Here is a 19,932-nt window from a genome sequence, read left to right on the forward strand (position 1 = left end):
TGGTTACATAAAATAACAATTTTCATGTTCGTATTTGAGCACCACGCCTTGAAAACGTATGTCGGAGCGCAGGTATAGCGCCACTCATTCTCAGTCTCGACACTAGATGAGTGAGTTGTCCCCACCGAAATAACTGTCGCTTTCAATTGGCTACGCTTCTGGTTAGGCTTCAGCATGTCTGTGCGTTATTAAGAAAACTTAACTCTCTTGCCCCAACCGGGAATCAAATTAAGTTTCCTTGGTCGTCCAATACTAAACGCATAAATAAATTTTACCATCAGCATGTGATTTATTGAGAACGCTGTTTCTGTTGGAGCCTTGTTCTCAGCACTGGGACATCAGACCGAGTGTGTTTCAGTCTCTTCACGCAATGATTCATTCGATTGTTCGTACAGGGCAATGCTTGTTTCTCGCCAGAACATGACATGGCATTCTGAAGGCTCGTGCTATGTTATCTGTACTGCACATAATGTTTCCGTCCCGTTTGAAGGCATTTCACAGCACTGTCAGAAGCTAGGTTATGTGTGGCGGTTGGATGGTAGCATAACCGGCTGAGTCAACGCGACCTCCTGCTTGCGAGTCTTTAGCTGAGGTGCGGATGGGCAATTTGTTGGGCTAGTGTTTCAGAGTAGTAACTGTGATCGTGGAATTTCCTAGGTTAGGTAACAGCTGGTAAGAGTTTGCCAGTATCGAAGGTCGCATTAATGGGGAAACACCGGCCATGCACCATACAACGAGCCACAATTATTCACTTTCATGAGGAAGTGCATTTAATTCTTCTAGTTCACCGGTCTATATCCGTTAACACCAAATCACTGAAGTCGCAGAAGCGATAAGGCGTAACGACGTGATGTCAAGCGTCCGTTTAACCAATTCACTGGTTACAGCGACTCAGGTTTTTCGTCATTTCGAACAGTCGCTCCAAACAAATGACGGCTTATTACCACTATTAGGCCACGGCCGCTTCCTTCCAAATATTTTCCAAATCGTTATTCGTTTGTTATCCTACAAACCGACGCTAAGTAGCCTCGACTGTGCCAGCGTCGTGAAATGACACCCAGACACACACACGCAAAGAAACGAGGATTTATCGCAGTGTATTCGTCGGGAAGTGAAGACCGAATATTCAGTCGTTCTTTCTCTCCTTAGCGGCGAGTTGTCCTGTGCAGAGAGATCCTTGCTACGGGCCGACTCCCTTCAAAGGAACCCCTCCAAGTGCCTAGATGGTTGCTTCCTACCCGTTTCTTTGTTGTAGAATTTTAAAATAAAAGTAAGTAAAGCTATCAACATAAGAGGCCGTGGAGGCCCATAAGGTTGTGAGATGTCGAGGCTCCAATATTTTCCACAGATGGTGGTAAGGTAGTAAGCCTTACGCGTCGGCCGCACCTTAACCCCCGGAATATTCCTGGTACTCATTTCTGTTAGAGACTGAGTTGACCATAGGGCCATAGTGCGGCTGGAAGTATTGTGTCATTTTTAAAAAGAAACACCTCATTGGTGTTCGAATCCGCGACCTTGCTGCTTGTTACATAGTGCCTCAACCAACTACGCTAACGCGTGGCCCATTGTAGAATGGTATTAGATTAAATTTGAACATTTGTAGTTTGAACAGTAATGTGAACTAGTTGTTGGCAGATTAAGATTATGTTCATTGTGCTCTTGGGTACCTAAACCGTTTGTATGCGGGCAGTGTTGCCGACGTTTCAAGGTACACGTCTGCATTTTCGGGTTGGAAGTAGGGTGAATGAGTGTTCATGTACATGTTCGTCTTGGTTCAATGGAGCCATGGAGAGAGGAAGGTAGGATAGTGCCCGGTACGGGCCAGTAAGAACAGTGGACAGGTGAAAGTTATAAATGGCCTTTTTTAAGGCCATCAAGTTTACCGTAAGTACATGGACAACGGCTGTCCCTAGGCGGCCTCACATACACACGGTGGGAAAACGTTGGAGCAGGGCTAATATCAACGCGAGACGACGGCGAGCGTCTGAAGTCATTTACTAAGCCTTCTCAGTTGCTTCCCAGAACGAAATGTACACACGGCAGAATTTAAAACCTCGCAAATTATTTAAGTCTGCGGATGACAATGTGCGCTTGTTGCATAATGGAAACAATTTATATTTCGCGAGTTTCAGTGCTGACTGTGACAATCATATCAGCAGGCACCAAGTTCATAAGTTATCTCTGATGTTTTCTCGTTGTTTGCTGTTCAACTCGAATTAAGTTCATTGTCGTAATGTCGGTTTCCTTTATGAAGTTTGATCGGTTGTTTATGTGTCGTAGGAACCGTGTAATTTCACTGTTTAACTTCTGAACTACAAGCAGGTTTGACGTTTTCAGTGTTTCCAAATATCCCAGATTCGAAATTAAACGTCGAGTTTTCTGAGAGAAACATTTAAAATTTATTTGTTTCAGTTTAAAAGATTTTCTCGTTTATGAGTCCCAAAATATCCCACAGACCCTCACCATAGGGCGGGATTCTGAGCAATTTTGTTCCAGCAGTAAAATTCTACCTTGTGTTTGTGAGGTGTCCCGCTGTAAGTTCTGCTGGGACGCCGATTATCATTACGAATTTTCGTGAGTTTCTCAGTATCTCCAGGTAATAGTCTGGTCAAGACCTTTTCAATTCATTGTCCACGAATCATCCTGCCATTTGACGCTACGTAATCTGAGCTACTGACAGCGTCGTTAAGTAAAGTAGAAGAAAAGTCCATGCACCCTAAGAACCAGGGGACGTCACACTGTCTGTAGACTACTTTGCAGAATGTAACTTGTGTGACAGTCTGATGGTGACAGAACGGTCTGTGTCGCTTTAAGTAACACTTTGTCTTCGAGCAAAAATTGTGTATAAACTTTCAGTTTATATTTTATTCATTTATTCTTACGAAATAGCTCAATTCTGTTTCTACGTAACCCGTACGTGTTGCTGCTTTGCTTTAGCGGGTGTGGAACGAGAAAAATGCAACTTCGCGGCATGGCCATGTTCATTCTCTATGACACTATAAACGTTGATGACGCATCCTCGTTCCCGTAGCAGGCGGAGTATGAACAGACTGTTATCCGAGCAGCTCAGGTAATGTAGTGACCAAGCTACGAAATGGGTATCCAAAGAATTGTGCTAAGATTCGTGTCAGAGAATAAAATACGCGTACTTACGAAGTATTTGAGGTTATCGCACAGGTTGCTTCTCCTTCGACATTTTGTCCCGAAACGGCGATTTAGTTTTAACGGACTTCAAGTGGCTATGTCACAGAAGATACAAGTCTTATGTTTCTTATCTTTGCTAGAGCCTCCAGAGTGGCTCTGGGGTCAATCCAGCTTCTTATCACTTGAGACCTGGGGGCTTTCTCCCGGTGGGGGTTAAATTTGGTGACAAATCATAAAGGCAAATGGTGAACTGCGTTGCCGGTTCTTTGTCATTACATCGTCTGAAGCCTGAGATTAAGATATGACGCTTGTGTAATACAGACATTCTGTATGAATCTTTGTCATAGAAGTATGGGTGAAGGAGCCGTCTTTCTGAATTTCTTCTTTTAATATTATACTTCAGCGTCATGTTGTATTGAAGTGTCGCTTGTATTCTTCTTCCTTCTATAATACAACTATATCAATATACTTTTAGATGACACTAATACATGTTTAATTCAATAAAATATTCGTTCAAATGTTTAAATGTATCCTTCTTTTAGTTCCTAATTTTTGATCCTTTGTTTGTTTGCGTCACTACGTTCTCCTTTATATCTCTGCATCCCGCTTGTCAGCTAATTTCTTTGCGTTCCATTATGCTGCATGTCGCTGAGGTCAAGGTGTGCTGCAGTAAAAAAGTGCGATGACCTTGGAGATGGGCTGCTGGCTCTCGGCTTAGTAGGTCACCGTTTCTAATTGTACTGTAAGCAGCCAAATGTGTGGAGAGAGATGAAGTCCCGCAATTTAAAACCAGGGTGTGATAATGTCCTGCCTTACCAGGGCTATCGCACATCTCAGACAGCAGTGATAGGTGAATATTGAACAATGGTGGAATGATGATTAGGTGGGGAAATCTGTCTCTAGCGCAATGCGGGGTCAGGTCTGAGATCCAAATTTAAACATGGGAAAGGTAAAGCTATCGCTGTAAGAGGCCGTGGAGTTTTGCTAGACGTCGAGGCTGCTACATTTCCTAGATAATCGTCTCACAGATGGCTGTGCGGTTGTCACACGCGCCGGCCGTCCTTTTCCCCAGGAAGTGTCTTGTTAGTAATTTCTGTTAGCTGCTGAATTGACCCCAGGGACATAGTGTTTCTGAAAGGATTAGGTCAATTGAAAATTCTAAATGAACTCATTGGGAATCGAACCCGAGTCATCCCGGCTTGTAGCATGGTGCCACAGCTAACTACCCTAAGACGGGTTGTGATATTATGCTGTTTCGTTAGAGATATGACGCTCGTCAGGAAGTGATGATGGATGATTTTCATGAGAAGGCCGAAGATACTCAGAACAAAACCATTTGGTCTGCGTGGGAAGTGTCTACATAAATGAGGTTTATTATTCACTTCGACGGTGACCAGGTTTCGGCTTGAGTCTCGGTCCTTTGCACACCCAACATGAGCCCTCGTCATCCTCAGCTGAGAATGACTCATCGGTATCTTTGTAAGAAAGAATTATAAAACTGCCGTCGGAATGGCGTCGAGTGACTTCCGGCCTCTCTGCAGGATGCTACGGCTGTCGCAAGATCGCAGCAAATATTTCTGCGAGATGCACAGACAGCAAAAGCTTATCTATAAGACACTTTTCCTCCTTACGATAAATTCTTTTAGGGCGCTGTTACTCACTGCTTTTTGCAGGCTGGGTCCCTTCTGAAGATGGAGGCATTTTCTGCGAAACTTCGGTGAACTTCTACCTGACTATACGACGTCACATTCCGCCCTTCGTATTCACTGCCGAGATAACCTCGAATCCAACATTGTCGTTCCCTTATTGACGCTGTTCGTCAACTTGGGTGTGTCAAATCAAATGCTTGGACGGCAGTGATTTTTTTTTCCTGTGGCGCTACAGCCCCAATTTGGGCCTAGGCCTACCTCCATGAAACTCTCAGTTTCAGTTCGGTTTACTAGATCTTACACATAAGGTAGGACTCCTTGGGCGAGTGATCAGCTCGTCGCAAGGCCTCTACCTGTAGACAAACACAGAAAAACGCACACAAACATCCATGCCCTGAGTGGGATTCGAACCCACGAACCCGGCTTCGGAGCGAGCGTAGACAGTGCATACCTTAGACTGCTCGGCTACCGTGACCGGCCGGACGGCAGTGAATAGCCAATTGTAAAGAATGTGCAAGGAAACGGGTTTTGTGCAATTAGTGGTAATATCCCGACTGACTCTTGCAGGATGGCCTGGCATAAAACACGAATAATTTGGAATATCACCTCTGGAATATGTCAGCAACGGTACTGCTTCATTCAGTTTGCTCACTGGTGGCGCATAAACTGTCACGAGGACCAGAATGCGATTATTGAAGTACGCTATATCAGATTAATTTAATGCTTTCCTCCTATTTTAATTTGAACAGTTTCCTTTCTAAGAGTGTTGAGCTAACATTCGTGTAGTTTATTATTCTCTGTCTAAAACATCTCTGAAGTTACGTCAAACCTTGAATAAGCAGCCGTACCGAAGTAAAGGACTGTGTACCTGGTATGGCGCTTCTAGGAATCATCATTGCTGGTCGCACAAGTCAATACCAAACTACACGATATTACTAATTAATTTTGATCTGTAAATAAGTTAATGACGACGATGACCCACATGAAAGAAGTTCTGGAGAGAGTATAAGAGTAATTTTCCTTTCTTGTTGCAGTTGTGATTTCTCTGAAGTGAAAAAGAAAGTTGACTGAGCGGCCAAGAAGCGAGGCGGCGTACTGCAGTGAAAGTGGCTGTGACCACTCCACCACTGGAGTGGTCAACGGGTTGTCATTACACGCGAAAATGTAGGAAATATAAAAACGACGCAGAATGCTGAACTCCTGATCATGGATCACTTGCAACTCTTGGCCATTACGAGCGGCACAGTTTGCCATGATATTATTAAGGCGGTTATTCTCCGGTGGTGGACAAAGTTGCACTGGGGCATGTTCTCCACGAGAGCTTCGGTCCCTCCTGCCAATTCACAATGCGTCGAACCGTCCATTTCAGGAGTGACTACCGGGGGACTCATTAGTGCAGCTCAGAGAAAGAAGCAGTCAGAAATCTTTCAGAAACATTGGTTCATGTCACAGAACATTTTGTTGTTGGGGAAAGTGTCTAGGTCTTAACTAGAAATGTAGGGTGAATTATTTATTTATTTATTTATTTTATTGCCAGTGGGGTGGGACTAGGTCCCTTGTGCTGCGGCCACTTGTGGCCTATTATACCAGCCCCGGATGATAGGTAAGGGTGATTGTGTAGCAATTGGTGGAAAAAAGATTGGCAGGGGAAACCGAAGTACTCGGAGAAAACCTGCCCCAGCGCCACTTTGTTCACAACAAATCCCACTTGACCAGACCCGGGATCGAAACCAGGCCGCCGAGATGGGAAGCCAGCGACTAACCGCTTGAGCTATGACGTGGCCTAGGCTGACTTGCTTCCAACTTCAACAAGGTTATCGATGAACCTAATTTATATGAATCGTGATTTTCCTAGGGTATTCTTAATTAATTACAATGTAGTACTTTAACCATTTAAAGATTGATCTTCTCCTAATTGGCATATAAATTCAGTCCGTACCTCACAGGACACATTACGACTCCGCTACAAAGCCCAACCGGGTGCTTCTGCTTAGGGAAACAGCCGCTGTTTATTGTGAGAACCGTAGGGAACACGGCAACACACTCTGTGGGAAGAATGCAGATTTGTAGTATGTTGAGGTACGTGGCACGTGGCACGTGGTATAAATAATGATTAGTGTTCTGTAAAGAGTTAAATAGGCTCTGCCCGCTTCGTCCCAAACTGTGTTTTATTCTTCCAGTTCCGTTCCGCGCCATATAACGTCTGTAGTTTGAGTAGCAGTGCAGAATAAATTTAAGTGCCATTTCATTCGTATCCTTGGTAATATGAACACAGTTGAAGCTGACAGTGTAGGTTACCAAAATTTGAGTGAACAAATTCTGATTTACAGCGTAAGATTTCAAATAAAATTAATAAGTTAGAAATACAGATCTTTAAAGCGAATGTGGTGCCACACGCACACAGTCATAATTGATTTGGTTGAGGTTATAAGTGCGCTCATGTTAGTTGCAATTATTAATGATCTTTCCGGCAGGCGAATCTGCCAACAATAGATTCTCTGTTATTATTTGTCGTCATTTTAACGAAGAATGCGTTATTTATAAGAGCTTGTTGAAATGTATTATATTTTGTACTGTTGCAGTATTGGCTCTCACTATATTTCAATATGAGTACGGGAGGGAACCTCCCGGAGTGTACATTCTGAGGCCCCACATCTCTGTAAGACCCACAGACATGCCTGTCTTGTGTAAGAACATGAAACACTGAGCCACTCTGAGCCTTCGATATTTGTACGGTATATAATGTACTGCATAATGAGAACAAGGAGCAGAATTTCCTAATTTGAATAAGCCAAGCATCAGAAAGCGCTTAGTTAATAATGAAATACTTTGAGGTACTCACTTATCTAAGCATGGCTGAGCATACAAACGAGCAGAGATAGATGTTAAAATGCGAAACTGGAGGGTCAATGCAATAATGGATGCTTCCTGCTGATTTGTATGAAACAAACCAGAAAATGAAAACAATCACCAATTGTTTCTAACCGCTGACTTGCAGTGCATGAGCCCTGCAACAGGGACAGGAATGAATGGTTCTTAATTATTCACGTGTTTTACGTCGGAAATGTAACCAATTGTTGTCAACAAACTTGATGAGTGGGTTCGGTTTTATCATGACGAAGCTAGTATCTAGACTAGTACTATACAGTAAACCCTCGCTAATCCGGAGTAATTTGAGGTCATATGTCGTCCGGATTGACCGATAATCCTCATTTGTAAAGTAAACGTTAGCCCCCAAAACAAAACAAAACAAAAATATTGGAACACAACTAAATGAAAAATGTATTGACGTAAGTTTGTACAGGGTACAGTGGGTACAGTGAAATAGCTGCATCTAGGAAAACTTTCGCAATTTTAGTCATGTACACATACAATTTTTGCTTAAAATGACCGATACTATGACCTCCTCTCAGAATAGCGATCTCTCCTGCTGGAACAGCCTATATAAGCAGCAGGAAAACAGCCCGTTGAAATCTCTGGCAATTTTGTTATATTGTGGCATGCCGGGAGTCCGGAAGGTACACTTCCATGGAAACGCAATAACAGTGGGCCGTTGTCTAGGAATACCTTAACAAACAAAAGCGTTTCCCCGGAGATGAAGGTACAACAGAGGGTTCTTTGCATAACAGCGGCCGGGACCAAATGTTCTTACATGGTGCGCTATATTCCGTCCGAGACCAGGTTATGAAAGTCCAGCTTCGAAGGGAGTAGACAGAGGAGGCGGGCTCGAATACCTCCACCGTGACCCTGCGAGTCGTAGGAGGTGACGAGAAGGGAAGTCTCAAATTTGAGACAGTAATGTATGGTCTCGAGTACCAAGGGACTCGGACCCGAGAAACGCTGCGCTGGCAAGGCCCAGCAGCATATACAAAAGATAGACCCGTCCTCTTCTTAGAGAAGGCGCCGACAAAAGCAAGACCCTTACTGTCAGACAGTAATAAGGATCTGGTCGCAAACCCAAGATGGGTGCTTTATGCCAAGACAGACTGGCCGACTGACCGTCGGTCGTAAAATGAGACTCAGACTCAGGCCAGACTGACGACTAATGACTGATCACTTCGAAGATCAAACACAAACTGGCTCGTCTCAGAGTAAAAGTCAAAGTTACATTGCGACTGACGGTCGGTCAGTCTCTCTGTTTTGGTGTCGAGATGTTTCTTCTTATATGAAAGTTACTGTCCTGTCCATTTGGGCCACCCTCTCTGACGACAGTTCGGGTCTCTCATTTGTCAGTCATCGCCTGTATTAGTACGCCCATTGTCAGTATTTACATATATTTACAAATTTAATCTTACTTTCTAATTCTATGTAGAATATATACAAGGCCTCTTGTTGTAGCCGGAGTTTTATAATCTCGCCTCGGACGTTGTTATGCAACGAACCCTCGGTTGTCCTTTCATCTCCAGGAAACTCAATTGTTGTTTGGTCCGTTCCTATGCAACAGCCCACTGTTATTGCGTTCCTATGGAAGTTCCCCTCCGGATTCACGGCATGCGACAGTATTAAAATGGATGTCAAAAAATGGGACGTGAGAATTTTGGTTGCATTCATCTGATTCAATGCATATAAAATTGGCTTACTCCTGAACGAGAAATGTTTATAATCAAGAAAGAAATTCATTAACGAACGGAGTAGAAGCTTGTATCGTAAGCAAACATCATGAAATGTGTGAATGCGTAGGAACAAGGTATCCGTACTGCGTGGGTGCCATTGTCGTGCAACAAATAAATGTCCACCGATTCAATTGGTATTAAAAGAACTACTTCTGTCAGTTTAACAGAATATAAAGGTACCAGTCCACATCAATACAGTGGAATGACGTAATTTGGTAACTCGTGTTAAAATGGCTGCAAATCGATACTTTGAACACTAGAGCAACTTACAATTTATATTTCAACCGCTGATTTTTTTTTATTTACGGTTTATTTAAGGATGTTCCCGATAGATTAACATATATATAGCATGAATAATGGGTTAATTGACAAATGATGAACTGGAAATATTTGGAAAGAGACGGTCGTGACCTATTTCGAGACAACACTCCGCTATTCGCATGGAGGTAGTGATGATATCCAGGAACAAAGCCAGGATTGTCGGTAAACCGGCAGAGGTTTGAGATGGGTACGCGCAGAATCAGTAGTTTTTGAGGCAGCTGGCTCAGTCCAGCAAGTCTCGCAGGACTATAATCCCTGTCCGGAAAGATGTCAGGGAGGATAAATGTTGTTTCGACAAGATCCAAGCCTGATGTCACCAAATATATTTCCGGACGCCGCTTATTTATCCCGTTGTTTGTTTTTCGGGTGCCCATCAGCGTATGTGCCAAATACGCTGAGATTTTATCAACATATTTGAAGATAGCGGTGCTTTATTGGTCGTCACAATGATTCATGAATAATACGTAAGCCGTGTTGTGTGTGACCTGTAATGTTGCACAACATTTCTCCTCCGAAACGTTATCTAAGAGGGAGCTGTCAGTTTCTTATCTTACTTCATAAGTGTACATACTGTTAGTTCTTACTTAACCTCATCTAGATTCTAGAGAGGAAATTGTCTTATCTTCATTCCCAAGTACGCTTGGGCAATGATAGGCCTGTACACGAAGAAAATAAACTGTGCACTCACTTTTAATTTAATACTCAATGTCAAGGACTTTAGTTTTTTAGTCGTCTTGAATGTTGGCGCCGTGTGCATTTGCACGTCCTCAGGTTGCAATGTGTGATGTCATTTTAGTGTACATTGTTATGCAGTTGCCCTGTACGCAATAGGTATGTCTGAAATTAAGAATGCTTTGCGATTAGGTCTTCTTTCCTTTGTGCGCCATGATGTTTCGTCTGTACTTCATGGGTTTTGTTGAAATTCCACCTCTATTATAATTTTTTAAATAATTTCTTTTTTTTTTGGTTTACTTTGCGAAACTGTCAGTATCAATGACGATACAGAATCGAATGTTAGGATGATTTGAGCAATGAACTGGAAAGGATTAGGAAGGAAGCCTATAATCGGGACCCTATGTTGGCATTTGCCCCAGAGACTGGGTAAAATCGCTGAACCCAATAGTGAAAACATCACGGCAGAATTTCGAACCGAAAACCTTCCGAATAGACGTGTAGAGCATTTCTGCGCTTTCGTTACAAGTTACGTTTCACATACTGGACAATACTTTAGTTACATTCCCGAAAAGTATGCCTACTAGTTCCCTAGGGCTTGGCCCTTTACTGAATCCAGAAGCTCCCTATTATACGAGCCACAGATCCCTGTCCCTAACATTCTTCGCTTGTACGCTGGTATTAGTATATTCTCTTCAGATTTTTCGATGGAAATTATGAATGCTTTTATCATCTTTTCTTTGAATGTCATGTACTCCACTCAAATTTACGTTTCTTATTTTCCCATAGAATGAAAAAAAAATCTTTTATTTCAACCGATAAGCATGCTTCACATAAATCTGTTTAACAATTAGAGTAATAATCTAACTAAAAGGACAAAAACTATTTCTCAGAATAGAAGTGCAGCTCAGCGCTACTGAGTTTGACTTGCTAATGGTGACAAGCCCTTCTTGAGGAGAAGCCAAATCTGCAGCTACTCCAGAAGTTCCCAGCATTTTATGGAACCCGAAAGTTCATTACCGTGTTCAAAGAAGCACTCTACTGGTCCCTATACGGAGCCAGATCAATCCAATCCATACCATCCCATCCTATCTCTCTAAGGTCCATTTTAAGGACAAGAAGATAAAGTAAAAGTAAATTTGTGTCTGTGTTAATTATTTAAGCAATATGCCATGAAGTCTTATTGGGTAGCGGAGTGCTAGCTTTACCGTTCTTGAATTCGGCACTGGATGGAAGAGAGTGGTTAGTTTCAAGGCCCGGCCGCTTTATTCCCTCGGATATCACCCCTGATACTCATTGTTTAGGAGGCTGTGTGAGCCCCGGAACTGGTGTGGACACTCTTGGCATTTCCGGCATTATCTGACCACGAGGAGAACACAAAGTATTTTGTGGGCACGCTTTTTTTTATCAGAATTTGAAATGGTTTAGCTCTACATGTAGATTGCTGTACCTTCCAACTAAATGGTTAAAACATGTAAATTAAAACCATATAAATAAGAAACGCGTGAAGGGATATATAAGTTCTGCTCAATCTTATACAGTACTTCATTCTCTGCCCCGCTAACGTAATGATTCCATTGTCATAATCAAATTTCGCGGCTCTCTAGTTCCTACCATTTCTTTGCAAATTATAGCAGCACCAGCGTTCTTAAAATTCGGTACTGCATGTAGTATTTTTAATGAAAATAATGTTGGGTTTACATGAAATTCGCAGAAATTTGGAGTCGGGAAAACATATCAAGTTGGTGTATTAAAACGTGACTGAGTAACTACATTTAATTAATCTGTATTTTATTTTCACTTTCAAGATATTGTTTGAATTTTTCTGCTACATTACTCTCTGGCTCTGTGTCGTACCCACTGTACCAATTCCCGTTATCGATAGCCAACATTGTTCACCGAGGAAGATGAATAGGCAAAAATTTGCATCAAACCGGCGGTGTCTCACAGAGTACGGGCCTGGCAAAGAGAACGTTTATATAACGAGCGTAAGCCTGTAGAACGTCGCGCTGATGGTGTGTGTGTGGGGTGATACTCATTCTGAATATTGGACGTTATTCTTGCAGTGAGGGTGTGTGGGAATTAATTTGTTAAAAAAGTGATTACCAAGGACCTATACAACTTTTCTAGTGAAGTGTCAGTATTCGTAAACAGACTATTATGGACTTTGATAATGACTATGAAACACTTCCTACCGAAAACGTACTGACCCATATGACGGCGGGTGCCGTTGCTGGTGTAATGGAACATTGCGTAATGTACCCCTTGGATTCTGTCAAGGTATGGTATGGAAACATACTCTTATATTTTCCTTGTGTTTTATATGATTATGAGTATCTTGTATTGCGTTACACATCGTACAGCCATGAAATAAATAGAAAAGTATCTTTGCTTTTGTTGATATAACCTAATCACGGTCGGTTAGAAATTGTGTTGAATGATTATAATTTACCTTTGAGTTTGGAAATATGTAACAGGATTCAATTTGTTTAACATAGACGCGGATGCAAAACTTGTCACCGTCACCAAATGCTGCATACAGAGGTGTGGGAGAAGCATTGTTTCGTATGGTAAAAAATGAAGGAGTCCTACGGCCTGTACGTGGAATGAGTGCTGTTGTGTTGGGTGCAGGACCTGCCCATGCACTGTACTTCTCTTGTTATGAGTACATGAAAAACACCCTCACTCAAGGAACAACACGATCAAATCATTTAGCATATGGTGAGCTCTTTTGTTGTTAATTATTGTATGGAAAGTACATGTTAGTTTAGAGTTGCCAAGCAGGAGTGGTTGGAAAGCTCGTTTTTCTTTAGAATTGGGTTTTGTAGTGGTCAAGTGGGGGAGAGACATGACTTTGGATAGCAGGGAGTGCACTCAGATGCAGAACCATTCACACAAAAACAACACCAATTGGTAGGGCACTGGGATTTTATTGATAACTTCACTAATAGATGTATTTGCAGGCCTAATGGTTCAAAGTTTTTATAATTTAAAGTGTGGTGAAAGATGCACCTGGTGCATGTATCTCTGGAGAGTAATTTTTTCAGAGTCTTCCAGCCAGCATTTACAAAGGTAGGCATCTTCCTTGGTTTTACAAATTTCTGGAAGAAGACCCCCCGATTAGATCTTAATTGGCTTGACAAGGCAAGCTGAGAGGCTGCTTTATTTTCATTGTCCAATTAGAGAAAATCAAGTGGCTTAGCCCTCATATAGTGTGCGGTTTGTTGATGTAAGTTGCAACACATTTGTTTGTTATCAGGTGCAGCCGGATGCGTAGCAACCCTACTACATGATGCTATAATGAACCCAGCCGAAGGTATGTTATTTACTTACCATGCTCTTAGCTGTAGGTTACAAACTGAAACGCATTTCATTACTCCAATTTCCATGTGATAAATGTATATCTAATACTCAAAAAGAAATGTATGCATATTGAAAGATTTGGAGCTGCTTGCCCAAAATTATAAGTTATGGGTACCGTGGTTATTTGATAAATCAGATGAGTATATGCTTGCATAGTGGATTATCATTTTATTTGTTTTATGCTTTTGTATACTGTGGTCAACTGTAATAGTGATAGTGATGTGATATAATGTAATGGTAATAGTAAGATATTTGATCGATAGATCATATTGTACATAGCAAACTATCATAATATAATGGATTGCTCAGAGCGTTTCTAGGGAACGGTTTGGTAATCACTTTCCAACGTGCAACAGTGGATGAATGTTATAGCTTGTTTGAAAGTAACAGTTAGTGCGCAATGAACTCGCTGGCTGGGAATCCCATGACTTGTGTTCTCTATGTTGTCCGTGCAGAGACTATATAATGAAGACCTGTAGTAGTTTAAATTATTGCAGAGTGTAGTGCAGAGCACAGCGCAGTGAAGTGGAGTTAAGTGTTTGGATGAATATTTTGATGAGTTCCGAGGTTCCATGGTGATTGAACCAGAAATGGCATGAAGACTTCATAGCAATTTGAAGCGCTAATTTCTGTGTTTAGATCTGTTGCTAGGAGAGGACTGGTGAAGACAGAAAATCCTAGTTCGTGCACAACAGTGAACTGTAATGTGTGTGTAAATCAACGATAGCGCCATAATAAGTGTTATTATTAAGACAACTTTTTTTTTATAATTCGCCTATTGGGGGGATAGAGTCCAGTTGGTTCCACTCAGCACAGCGGCTACTGATTGGCCTATTGTATGTAGCCCGGGCGATTATTATGATGGGGCAATTGGTGGAACGAAGATTGGCAGGGGAAACCGTAGTACTCGGAGACAGCCTACCCCAGCGCCACTTTGTCAACCACAAACCCTGCTTGACCAGACACGGGTTTGAACATGGGCTGCCACAGTGGGAAGCCAGCGACTAACCGCTTGAGCTATGGCATGGCCCAAGATAACATATAACCAAAGAGGTAATAAATCCTATCATCCGATCTAGAACCCATTATTTTTGTCATGTGTACCCCCCCCCCACCCTTACATGTGACAGTATGTTCTTTTTTTTTATTTCCCATACTGTGATACTGTCTAATGTATAATGTATTGTACAGACCCATTGCTAGGCAAACGTCGAGGAATAAACAGCAGCAGCATGCATAGCATTGGACTGGCTGAGTAGCAGTCACATGGGAGTCCCAACAGACTTGCACGCAACATTAGAAGAGCTGTGTTTTCTCGTGTTCCATGCCAAGGGGTTCTAAGCGGGACAAAGTTTAGAGCTTAGTGCAGTTGTGGGATATGTTCCAGGCGGTACGGACGTAAGCAGAGGACAGTGTTAAGATATGTTACCAGGAGACAACTAGTGAAGACACTATGTGTCCTGGAGTTAGTAAACCAGTGAGGCTGTTATATTTACTTGTAGTTATGATCTGTAAGTGTTCAATAAATCAAATTCCAAGTCAAAACAACATCTATAGTCACTCATGCACGTGAGAGTACAAGAGATGCTGAATGTTGATAAGCTTGAGGGCTATTAACATGTGTATTTAGATGGATGATTGGTTAATCAGACTTATGCTTAATTTACATCCTATGTATGTTTGTTTCTGTGAATCTTTGCTTATTTAGTAGCACTGCTGTCATATGCGGCCCCTTACATTGATCCGCAAGGGGCAGTCTGTGTATATCTGCACACTTTGTGGAAAGCAAAAGGAAAGAAAATGTGAGAACAGTCTTCCATGAAAGGTGTAGATAATGTTGCATTAGCAAGGGGGAATAGAAGCATTGCACACACATCTCTTTCAATAAAGCTGCATGATCTTCCCCCTTCTGCAATATTCTGGGGGTGAACATTTCGAGGTGGTCCAGGATCCTGTGCGAAGGTTCAGGAGTGTCTTGTTCCAGAGTATAAGTGTGAGGAATTGGTGAGTCTACCTGCGCTGAGGTTTGGCATGCAGCATTCTTGTGTGGTAGAACAGTGCAGTGAGCTGACAAGACAGGTTCAAGAAGAAAGTTCAGTTGTGTTCAGTGGAAAGGTAGTGATCAAGAACAAACTGCTGTCAAGACATAAGAGACAAACTCTAAGTAACAGCCTCAGAAGACGATAAACAGTACAGTAACTACAAATGAAAGTCTGTTGTTTAGCTTATGGAGCAGGAGTTCTTGACTGGGAGTATGGAGTTAGGTGCAAGGGCTTCATGCTGTGGTAAGCAAAGAGGATGTTGCGTTTGTAAACCTTCCACCAGAATGGCAAAGGAAGAGGTTGTTTCCAGAGAAACTGGCCAGTGGCTGAATGGAGAAAGACTGAGATATAATTTGTGACTTTAGTTTCTGGTTAACCTGTCTCTTCCAGACGACTTTCGGAACGTCTTTAGTGATTTCTTTTATATTTGTTTGAAAGCAGCCTTTTCTTATATTTGACCTATGGCATGTATATTGTACTAGGGTGGGTTTTCTCCAAGTCCTTTCCCTTGACAGTTCTCATTCCACAAAGTGCTCTACATTCATTAATTATCCAACACTATATATTCTCGATACTGACAGCATCGTTAAGTAAACAGCTAAATAAACTGTAGCATTTGTATTTCGTGTTTATCCACCATACCTCATTTTTTGAGGTAATCAGAGAAACGGAAAAATGGAGCATCACTTTAGGCATTGATGTACTTTGCTGTTTACATAATACCACGACATCAAAGTCAAACTCCACTCAGGTCCGTACTGTATTCAAGCTGTAGTAAAGTCAGGTACCTTGAAGTTCCAGAAAATTGAACATGGATCAGCTGACCAATCTGTTGTGAAGGTAGGCTATCTAATTCATTAGTATAATAGGGATTTTTTTCCAGTAAGGATTGTTTTGTTGTTGTAGTTGGTTCTGCTGCTGGGTTGTTGCACTATGCAGATCTTGATAATGTTACTGATGTTTCAGAGAGCCATTTTGCTTCCATATTCAGGGTTCAACTAAGGTGGATGAATGTGTATATATATATATATATATAGGTTATTGTGTTTACAGTACTTGGAGGGGGGAGGAGGTTGGTGCTAATACTTGATCCAGGCCCGCAACTACACTGGACAGGAAAGACGTGTCAAATGACCTTTTCCAGGGCCATTCAGTGGAGTGTAAAACCATTGGTTTTTGATGACTGCTGCCCATTGTCAGTCCTTATACACAAAAGTACACCCACAAAATCACTTCCACCCTGAATATGGAAGCAGTGGGTGCCCCCTAAATGTTGGCAACACGGCACATATCCAGACATTACAACAACCTGACAATATAATAAACATGAACAATAAATTACCATGAAAACCTGAAAGCAAACTGCTTTATTGACATTCAGGGCCTTACAGTTGTGTGAATATATATGTTACAGATACACTTGTACGTGCATTCCTATCTGAACATGTTGTCTGAACATGAACAGATACTCAAGTTTATACTCTGAAGTTTGTATGTTCTGTACTGGTGTTATAAAGTTATTTTTTGTCTTACTAATTCTTATATTTCATTCTTTTTCATGCTTCGTTCTTCTTGGATACATACACATGCACGATGTATGTGCCTTGGATAATATGAATGCTGATGGATGGATTGATATTTGGTTATGTGTGTGACCGGTCAGTGGTGAAACAGCGATTGCAGATGTACAATTCACCATACAAATCCCTTTTGGACTGCATAGTGCAAGTGTACCGTTCGGAAGGTATCCTTGCATTCTATCGCTCATACACTACACAACTGACAATGAATGTTCCATTCCAAAGTATCCACTTCATGACTTATGAGTTTATTCAGAACTTAACAAATGAAGAGCGCCAGTATAACCCCACTGCTCACATGGTATCTGGTGCCATTGCTGGAGCAGTTGCTGCCGCAGTGACCACGCCCCTGGATGTCTGCAAAACGCTACTAAACACGCAGCCTGAGAAGGGGCAAGGCACAGGTCTGATCCATGCTATTCGGACAGTTTACAAGCTTGGAGGACCTTCAGGGTATTTCCGTGGAATACATGCTCGTATCCTGTATCAGATGCCGTCAACGGCAATATGTTGGTCCATGTACGAGTTCTTTAAGTACATGCTGTCATCTCGTGCTGGGGAACAGGGTGACTCTGCATTGAGGCTGGTGGTTCCCCAGGCAGCATTAATTGTTGATGCTACCACTGGTGATGAGCAGCGTCAGGACACCAGGGCAAGTGGAGATGCATGGGACGGTTGGTGCACCACAGGAGGAATGTCGGGTCCTGTGAAGACACCAAGAGAGCTTCCATCTGTATCTGGAGTCGGGCTTTATGGGGCTTTATCCTTTAATACAGTCCATAATGCAGATAGCAAGTTGTCGAAGGGAAATGCTGCTTTGCTTGAGATCAGCCATAGTTGAATGTCTGATTCCTGAAGGTAAAGCTTATGCTGGAATGGCCAGTAAGTGCCGATGATGAATGCAAATGTGGAGAAGTCACTTTTTAAATACGAGTATCACTTAATGAAGTGTCACTACTCTAGGAAGCAGTAGTCTAGCACTGTTGCTAATTTACTTTGACTCACATAATATTTGGTCCATCTCCAGCACTTCAGAACGGACATGTCTACTTGCTTGGGAAGGTGGGTCCGCAAGAAATGCGATTTCTCCATGTCCACTGTATGCCTGGCACTTGCTGGATTCCTTCATTAAGCATTCCCTTACTCTTGTGGGTACAAAATGAAAAATACAAATACGTATGAAAACGAACACATGGTTTTACCTACGAAAATGAAAATAAGAAAGCGCTAAAGCATCTTTGGGAAAGTGATAACTATATATTTCTGAAGGATGTGGGGGTTTTCAGCCCATGTGACACAGATGGAGGCATGGAATTAAAGAATTAGCCAGAAATGTAACATTGTAGCCCCTCTCCGTTTGTCTAATCACCTTTAATTATTGACTGAAGTATGTGGTTGAGTTCTTCTATTCAGTCTTAAAGATATTATAATGCAGGGTAATAGATTTATCATTTTACTTTCTGTACAGACCTGAAGACATGAATCTGTGATAGACATTTCTGGAACTGTCATCTCGTCCCATGTATACATATTAATTTCCAAACCATGATAATTACAAAACTTGTCCACATTGTTGTGTTTAGAATATAGCATAATGTTTTCAAATTGTGAGAGTATATTTAAAGGTTTTAATTCTGAAGAGAAATTTTGTAAGGTTATGGGGGTTTTGTTTTTGGGGGGGGGGCTAATATTGCAGTATTCAGGATCGTACAGTCTGTATAACATTGGCTGTTAGGATGATTGGTGATAGGTGGAATGGCCTAATGTAGGTACTATCCCAGAATTTGCCTGGAGGGAATGGTGAAAACAAGAAAGAATTCACAGAGCTGTGTCTAAGCTGAGATTTGAACCAAGGACTTCCTCATCATGAGTCTAGATCTTATTTATAATTAGATTTAACTACAGAAGTTGGAAAATAAAGTACTTGGCGTTTTGTAACATGTGCCATATTCTTTTGTGGCTAAATTTTGTATTCTGGGCTTTCAAAGAAAATGCTATGTTCGGATTGATATTTTTCACATTATTTAGAGTGGGAACTTAAGTAACATAGTACTGTTGGGTCATAATGCTGTTATCTTCAGTTTTAAGAAGTAATGTTCATAGTAAGTAGAGGTAAGGCTATCCCTGTAACAGGACGTGGAGACTCCTACGGTTGTGAGATGTTGAGGTTCCCACATTTTCTAGAGTCATCTCATAGATGTCGGTAAGGTTGTCAGCCTTATGTGCCGGCCACATTTTACCCCAAGAATATTCCTGGTACTCTTTTCTGTTAGAGGCTGAGTTGACCCCAGGACCATAGTGCGGCTGGAAGGATTACATAAATTGAAAAAAAGACACCTAATTGCAAGTCGAACCCCTGACCTTCCAGCATGTAGCATAGTGCCTGAACCAACTACACTACCATGTGCCCCCATGTTCATAGTTGCTACACTAATAGTCTGGCCTTCATCAGTTTCAAAGTGATATGTATGTGTGTGTGCTTAATGGCCTGCCTCATTTGACTTCTCTTGTCAGTCTGACAGGACATAACAGAACACTTGTCTGTGTC

The 19,932-nt window shown here is 41.9% G+C and overlaps 1 protein-coding gene across 1 annotated transcript; it reads left to right on the forward strand.

The window, feature by feature from the left end:
- The first annotated feature begins 12,286 nt into the window (after positions 1-12,286).
- LOC111873595 (mitoferrin-1) lies at positions 12,287-19,517 on the forward strand. Its single transcript, XM_023868436.2, has 4 exons — positions 12,287-12,679; positions 12,898-13,120; positions 13,659-13,715; positions 17,468-19,517. Exons 1-4 carry the CDS (start codon positions 12,560-12,562, stop codon positions 18,223-18,225), a joined length of 1,158 nt encoding a protein of 385 aa, XP_023724204.1. The 5' UTR covers positions 12,287-12,559; the 3' UTR covers positions 18,226-19,517.
- Positions 19,518-19,932: the final 415 nt, after the last annotated feature.

The sequence above is a fragment of the Cryptotermes secundus genome, unplaced genomic scaffold (assembly GCF_002891405.2).
Source record: "Cryptotermes secundus unplaced genomic scaffold, Csec_1.0 scaffold631, whole genome shotgun sequence".
Lineage (NCBI taxonomy): Eukaryota > Metazoa > Arthropoda > Insecta > Blattodea > Kalotermitidae > Cryptotermes > Cryptotermes secundus.